General features: G+C 37.7%; 1 protein-coding gene across 1 annotated transcript in view; it reads left to right on the top strand.

Moving 5' to 3' along the window:
* Window positions 1-2,275, top strand: part of ADSS2 (adenylosuccinate synthase 2) — a 33,819-nt gene extending 31,544 nt beyond the window's left edge. The window contains exon 13 of the mRNA XM_045982860.1: window positions 1,111-2,275. Within this exon, the coding sequence (XP_045838816.1) occupies window positions 1,111-1,163 (53 nt within the window). The 3' untranslated portion in view covers window positions 1,164-2,275. The remainder of the gene's footprint in view (window positions 1-1,110) is intronic.
* The last annotated feature ends 6,305 nt before the right edge of the window (window positions 2,276-8,580 follow it).

The raw sequence follows: 8,580 nt of genomic DNA on the forward strand, positions 1-8,580 counted from the left end.
TTTAATCCTTTGTGTGCCTGAAGACCGTAGGTTACCTCACACTGTTTTGACTCTGTCTTAATTCTCTACTACTCTGGTTTTTACCCCGTGACATTCATGCTTGTTGCTTTCTCCCTCTTAGTCACAAAGCCTTTTGTATCTTCACCTCCACCAAAAATGGCTTGTGTTTTCCCATTTGCGATTAAACTACCCTTGGGAGTTGGGAGTAATTAGGAAATTACTGGTACAGAAAATAGGAAATCCAGTTTGAAAAAATATAAGAGGAGAGGAAAGAATAAAACTTTATTTAAAAACAAGCTGGCCAGGGAGTTAGGCATAACCAGGTTATGGCTGTGACCAGTTAATGGAAGTCTGTTAACACATTGCTTTCTTCCTTCTACTTGTAATGGTAGAGATTGGAAAGTCAAAAGCAAAGTGGGTAGAAGGTGTCCTTTATGTAGACCCTATTATGTACTTATTCTGATTCGTATTGTGATTCGTCTCAAATACGAGTCTTGTTTTCCACATTGCTAGCTGCCCCAGCCAGCGCGATGTCCATCCAGCTTAGTCAGCACGTTTGCTATGGGTCTTAGTCAACAATTTTTTTGAAATACAAGCAATAGTGAATTTAACAATGTCCTGTGTAAAATTCCATGAAGGTTAACCCATGTGGTATAATATTTAGAGATTTCTATAGACTGGTTCAGTCTGTGCAAGTTAAAATAGTATTCTCTTCCAGGTGTTTCTACTTCTTTGAGATACAAAAGTTACACTGTCCCCTCTTAGCATCCTGCTTTTATCAAAGATGCTTAGATCTAATCTAGTAATTAGGGACTTAATCCAGGGTTCTTTACGTCTCTGCTGGTTTGGGCCAATATTTTGCTAACCTAAGTAGTAGGCATTGAAGACTTGGAAATACCACATGATTAAAACTAGAACTGGTAAGGCACACACCTGCGCTGGTGTGTTCCGTTTAGAAATCAGCCTGGTCTTCTAGCAGGACGGCAAAGGATCGCAGAAGGCACCTGGAAAGTTAAATAATGACCCTGAGAAGAGTGGGGATCTTTTCATCTCAAGGATTGAACATTATAAATGAACTGATACTATTCTTGTACTTTCTTCCCCTACCAGTGAAATGGATCGGGGTAGGTAAATCCAGAGAGTCTATGATTCAGCTCTTTTAAGGATTTCCAGTGACGCAAGAAACACTCCTTCAGGAGGGAGGGAAAGGGCTTTATTAAATATTTCATTTATGATCTGCAAATCTCAAGAAGAAAGACATCGAAGTGAGTTTTAAGCCCTAGAATTGTTTCCAGCCCCTGAAGATGGCGGGCTGACGCGGAGAGAAACTTCCAGTGTGTTCCAGCGTCGGCCGCCTCTGCTGGCAGAATCGCCGAGTCCTGTGTTGCTCCTGCTGCTCACGGTGCCACGTTTTCTTTCAGTGTTTAGTCATAGTGTGATCTGTGTTGTTTGAAATCTAAAATGGAATTCCTTTCAGTGTAGTTTTTCTTCAATATTGTCATTGTGCGTTCTTAGCTTTTCTCTCTACTAAACGGGAAGAACAATTAATGCAGTTTTGCACAAATATTTTTTACATTCTGGTCATTCAATTTGTCAGTGTGATCTTTGCTGTTAGGAAAAAAATGATGAAAAGAGGATTCTGTAAACTTTTGTAATGCTATAAATTCTGTTTAACTTGTGAACTGTTTATTTTCTGCTGAGACCATTGCAAATTTGAGCTTTGGCGAGGGAGGGGGAGGGGATTATATTCATGTATCCTTTAATTTGTACAGAACACAAAACTTACTTCTCTGTAAATTATTTAATACATTGGGCATTTAATTAAATGTCCAGAGAAAGATGTTCCCTTAAACAACAATCTTAATGTTTAAAAAAAATCAGTCATTAAAAGATCGTTGTGATAATTGGTGGATATTTTTCTTTAATTTCGGGCATTAACTCTGAAATGTATAGCTGGTTTTATTTTGTTTTGTTTTTTTATCTTACCATTATTTCTAAATCTAGTGGATTGATTTTCAACATTGTGCCTGCCAGTATGCCTACAGAATCATCTATAAGTGTCCAAATGAACCCAATTGTCAGTTATAATTTTGATCATGCCTTTATTTTTTCTTTCTTGGAAAAAAAAGAGGTGTTGTTTTGACAGTTAGGCTTAACCTACTGTGTTGTAGATTATCCTTCAGTGAACTATTTTAAATGTTTAAATTAGGTGCCACTTAAATTTATTTTATTATACCATCAATAGCTGATTAAAAAGAACGGAATATTTCTAGTATGGTTTGTGTATGTGTTTTTGTTCTAGTAAAAGAAGTACTGGTGATACTAGTATATAAAAGAAGAGTTTTATTCCTGTAGTATGTAGGGATGGGGTGGGGAGACATCAAAACAGTCTTAGGAAAGAATGTCTTTTGTCTTCACTAGACATATTTTTATTAATACTTCAGAAAATTCTGAAATAGAGCCAGCCTTGCTGGATTCAGTAAACAAAAAGGATAGTACAGATGATCTTACAAGCCCATTGCCAATCAATAATGACTTTTGTGTAAAATTCATATTTAATATTACAATAAATAATTTTTATTTATGCTAATGGAAATTGAATGGGCTTTTATTTCTCCTTACCGTTTATCTTCCTACTTGAATTACAGATCAGGTTGAGTTGAAATGGGGTTTTTAAGTCCACATTCTCATCTTGGCTGAAAGTGTTGTGTTACTGAAACCATTTTAGTAATGCTCCAGAGGCAGATGTGAAGAACTCGTTCTCCAAAGAGATTACTCAATAAATAAATAAACTTGAAAACAAAAACAAACAAAAATACCCGTGTTAACTGAGACATCATCTGGATGTCTCAGCTGGAAGAGCACGCGACTCCTGATCCCAGGTGATGTGTTTGAGCCCCACGTTGGGTATAGAGATTACCAGAAAAAACAAATGAAGGAAAAAAATTGATTCTCCAAGTCACTGCTTTTTTTTTTTAATCAAAAAAGTGCAAGTCTATTGATGTTGATAGACATTTACTCAATTTTGACCAGGTTGAGTGATCCTCACCTCTCTGTCCTTAGAAGTGAGCTGTAAGTTGGTTGAGAGAGAGGTTCTGCTCTTCAGATATAGTTCAGTCTTGGAAATCCTACGTAACTGTATTACAGTAATCTCTATTGAACAAGAGTATTTGCTAGAATCTGCTAGGTGTTGGAGGTGCGGTGGTGTATTGTAAGGCAGCAGCCAGACGAACATATTTATAAGCAATCTGCGCCACAGTGGGAAAGTGCAGGGTGTTAGGAAGAACTTAACCTCAGTTCAGAAAGAATCAGAAATGGCCTTTAGCAGAAACAGGATTCAAACAGATCAAGAAGGTGAGTAGTCAGAGGGACAAGGGCAAAGACCCAGAGGCTGGAAACATTTTGGAAAGTTGGAGCAACTGAAAAAAATGAATGAGGGGCTGGTGAGGCAGATAAAGTTGGCAAAAAGTTGGAGGAGGACTCTGCCAAATAACGAAAATACGTTTCCCCTGAAAAAAGGTCAAGGCCAAAATGTAATAGATATGATTATGGGGGCATAACAGGGACACAGAAAAACTGGAACGAATTTTAAAGCGCAGTAGAAGGGAGATAAATGGCAGAACAAGGTATTTCAATGGGGAGATGCCCTTTTAATATATTTTTTATATATTAATGGGTTGATAGAGCTGTCCTTCACAATTGAGTATGTGAGTTGAATGCCATTCCAGTCTGAATTGCCAGGGGGTTGTGTAACTGGACAGAATTATTTTGAAACTTTGGTGGAAAAATTAATGTGCAAGAATTCCTAAGAGAATTTTTGAAAAAAGTACGTGCCGAGAGGCTGTTCCCCACCAGGTGTTAAAACAATGTTAAGCTCCTGTAGTCAGAGTAAGTGATGTCATGGGAATGAACGAATACACAAGGGGAATGGACTGGGCATTTCAGAGGTAGCTGCAACATAATGGAAGCTTGATAAGAGAGGCTTAAAATGGCATTCCATGTCATTGGGAAAGTACATTAAAAAAATGATAGCAAAACAATCTCAAAACATGAACTTGAGATTGAATAAAACTCAAATTACAAAAGTAATACAGGAAAATAGCTTCAGGAGAGCCTTGTATAGAAAAGTTAGGAAACTTAGAGACCCTAAAGAAATACATAAGATTTGACCAAATTAAAAAGTTTTTAAATACTTAGGAACAAAGCTCTTTAAAAAACAAAAACAAAGAACACCAAGAAAACAAAAGGCAAGCTGGGAAAAAATATTTCAACACATATCCCTTACACACACAGCCGCCACAAGTAAAAACATGACAGCTAACAGAAAAGGTGGGCAAAGTAATACATACCAGTTAATCCCCCCAAAAATAAATGTAAATGGTCCAAAACCTGAAAAGGCAGGCACTGTCCCCTACAGACAGGAAAATGTGGGTTAGTGTGCTGAAATACCACTTTCCAACTTGCAGAGGGGTAAATATGCAAAAAATCAGTGCTATGGCCCTTTCGTATACTAGCAGGGGGGGAATACTGCAAATGGGGGCCCTTTGGCAATTTCAGATACAATTTATTTGCAAATGCTTTGACTCACCAGCAATCCCTTCCCGCCCCCCCAAAAGCAGCCCTGTTTTGCATGTAAATGTATCATTAGAAATACATGAATGTCCATTAATGGCATACCATAATCTTCTATGAAACCTTTAAAAACATCCAGTTAGATCGATATGTATCGATTATAAGATGTGCATGACACATTGACATGAACACAGCATGTTTTCTACTGTGCAGCTCCATTTGGAAAAGAGTGGGGAAGGGAAGGAGAAAATTGAAAACTCCTGATCTAAAGCTTGGACAAGTATGTAGGGGGGTATATGAAAGAGTTAACATTGGTCACTTGGAGAGGACTTGAAGGAATCCCTGATTGATCTTTGTATTGTTTAAATTTTTAAAAGAATATAATTTTAAATGCTTTTAAGAAATGAGCAACAGCAGTTGACTGATAGTAACTTCCAATTTCAGGTGTACCTCAGAACTATGTTTAGTGATTAATACTTTCGGAAACCCGTTGTCTGTCACCTTTGGGAAGTATGGTCGGGATACTGGCATTTGGCACAACTTTATTGGCTCAATCTTTAGAAACCCCATGAATGAATGTCCACACTGACACAAATACAGAGGTGAATGCAGGGAAAACTATGCTTTCACTGGATTCAGCAGTCACATAGAAGATTTGCTTCCAGAATGTGGGGGTGGGGAGAAAAGACTATTAGCTCTATAACTCTTTCCCCACTGCTTTTGTTTATTTCACCAAAACCAAAGAAGAGTTTTGTTTGGAAATACCAATGTATATACCATCAGCCTCGCTTGATCTCATCTAGAACTGCAACCACCTTTACAGAATCTACCCGAGAAGGAAAATAAGATTTGGATCATCTTTTTGCACAGTATCAATCTGTCTTCCTTAGAGACTTCCTGGTTTGATTTTGTTTTATTTATGTCAAAATTGTACATACATAATGGTTTTTATTGAAACAACTTTATTGAGGTATAATTTATTACCATAAAATTCATCTGTTTTAAGAATACAGTGTGGTGGGGCACCTGGGTGGCTCGGTGGTTTGAGCCGCTGCCTTCGGCTCGGGTCATGATCTCAGGGTCCTGGGATCGAGTCCCGCATCGGGCTCTCTGCTCGGCGGGGAGCCTGCTTCCCTCTCACTCTCTCTGCCTGCCTCTCTGCCTACTTGTGATCTCTGTCAAATAAATAAATAAAATCTTAAAAAAAAAAAAAGAATACAGTGTGGTGATTTAGTAAATTTAAACAACTGTGCAACCATCACCATAATCCAATTTTAGAACATTTCCATCACCCCATAAAAATTCTTTGTGCCAGGGGCACCTGGGTGGCTCAGTTGGTGGTGTCTGAATTCAGCTCAGGTCATGATCTCAGGGTCCTGGAATTGAGCCCGCCCTCGGGCTCCCCACTCAGTGAGGAGTCTGCTTGTTCTGCTGCCCCTCTTCCGGCTTGAATTCTTGCTTGCTCTCTATCTCTCTCTGTCTCAAATAAATAAAACCTTAAAAAATTCTTTGTCCCATTTGTAGTCACTCCCCATTCCCACCCCCAACCTCACAAATTTACTCTCTGTCTCAATTAAATTGCCTTTCCTGTACATTTCATGTAAGTGAAATCATGGGATATGCAGTCTTCTGTATCTGGCTGTTTTCATTTAATGTAATGTTATGAAGTCATACCAGGGACTTCATGCCTTTTTTTGCCCATTATATGGATATGCTACCTTTTCTTCATTCATCTGTGCAGCATTTGTAAGTCCGTGTGGACATATCTTTTCATTTTTCTTGGCTAGACACCTAGGAGTGGAGTTTCTAGAGCATATTGTACATTTATAATTTCTTTTTAAAAGAAACTTCGAAAATGCACCAGTTTACACCTACCAATAATGTATAAAGGGTTCCTACTTCTCCATATCCTCATCAATACATGTAATAGTGTGTCTTTTTGATTGTAGCCATTCTAATTGTTTGTGAAGGGATGTGTTGTTTTAATTTGCATTTTCCTAATGTGACTAATGATTTGCAACTTCTTTTCTTGGTCATTTGTATATCTTTGGTGAAGTGTATTCAAATATTTTGACCATTTTTGAATTAGGTTATTTTCTTTTTAATTATACCAGATCATTGTATATCATTATATAAACTGGATACAAGTTCTTGATCAGATACATACTTTGCAAATATTTTCTCCTTATTTGTGGCTTGCCATTTCATTTTTGTAGTAGTATTTTTTGAAATATGAAAGTTCGAAACTTTGATCAAGTCCAAGTTATTGAGTTTTTCACTTACAGATTGCATTTTCACTATCATCTTAAGAAGTCTTCTGCCTAACCCAAGGTCATGTATGCTGTCTACAAGTCACTCACTCTATTTATTTATTTAGGTCACTCACTTTAGGTCCAAAAATTCAAGTAGGTTGAAAATGAAAGAATGGAAAAGATATTCTAATATCATACAAAATAGACTAAGTCAAAAACTGTCACAACAAAGGACTTTATGTATTGATAAAGGAGTCATCAAGAGATATTAATTATAATATATATACTCACCAAACAACAGAAGCCCCAAATATATGAAGCAAACATTGATGGATTTGAGGGGAGAAATATTTCTGCAATAATAGTTGGAGTCTTCCATACCCCACTTTTGGTAATTCATAGAAGAGTCAGATCCAAGATCAATAAGGTAATTGAGAACTTGAACAACAATGTTAACCATCCAGACTTAACAGACTTCATGGAACCCTTTACCCCCAAATAGTAGACTACACATTCTTTTCAAGTGTGCATGGGGAATTCTCCAGGATAGATTAGAAATCCATAACAGAAGGAAAACTGGAAAATTCATCAACAGTGGAAATTTAAAAACACACTTTTAACCAGTGGGTCAAGGAAGAAATCACAAGGGACATCAGGAAACACTTAAAAGATGAATGACAACGAAGGCACAACACAGTAAAACCATGGGATGTCGCAAACATGGGCAGTTCAGTTCAGGAAACTGAAGACAGTAAAAGGTCTCACATCAACAACCTAACTTTACACTGTAAGGTGCTAAAAAAAGAAAGCAACCTAAACCCAAAACCAGTAAAAGGAAGGAATTAGCAAAAATGAGAGTACAAAGAAACAAAATAGAGACTGGAAAACAACAGAGAAAATCAGTGAAACTGAAAGTTGGTTATTTTTATTTTCTGTATTTTCATGTGTGAGGCCACAGCATAAACCCCTGCATATGAGAAGTTTCTGGTCCCTTGATGATTTTCTCTTATTTTTTCTGTTCTGTCTCTAGGATGCTTATTAGTCAGATGATGGAATCCCTAATTTATTATTCTAGGTCTCTTATTTTTTTATTTTTATTTTAAAAAAGATTATTTATTGTGAGAGAGAGAGAGAGAGCGCTTGAGTAGGGGGAGGAGGAGCAGGGGAGGAGGGAGAAGAAGGGGGTCAGAATCTCAAGCAGACTTCCCTCTGGGTGTGGACCCTGATGTGGGGCTTGATTTCATGATCTGAGCGGAAACCGAGAGTCAGACACTTAACAGACTGAACCACCCAGGTGCCCCTCTGTGTCTCTTTTACAACAATAATCTTCTTTGCCTTTCTATTCCAAAAAGAGTTTTTCACATTTTTCTTCTAGTGCTGTCAGATTTTTAATTTTAGCAATCATATTTTTCATTTCCAAGAGCTTTGGAAAGACTGTTCATGTTAGTGGATGTCATTATTTTGAGGCATCCTTTGTCAGATGACAATGTTGCTCTGTTAGCTTGGTTTAGGTTCCTTGGTGTTCCCTGAATTGTTTCCTCCGGCATCATTTCTTCTCTCTATTTTGGTCTTTGTCTTTCATGTTACGCTGTTTTTCCGACTATCAGGTGGTGGTTAGATCTTCACATCTGAGGACATGGTAATGGAACACAACCAGAAATTGTGTTCCTGGGGGAAGTTTATCAACTGGTAGGCTTCATTTTGGGATGTTGAGTGGGGAACCACCTTGTATGTTGGGGGGTTACTAGGGGCCAGA

The sequence above is a fragment of the Meles meles genome, chromosome 17, assembly GCF_922984935.1.
Source record: "Meles meles chromosome 17, mMelMel3.1 paternal haplotype, whole genome shotgun sequence".
NCBI lineage: Eukaryota > Metazoa > Chordata > Mammalia > Carnivora > Mustelidae > Meles > Meles meles.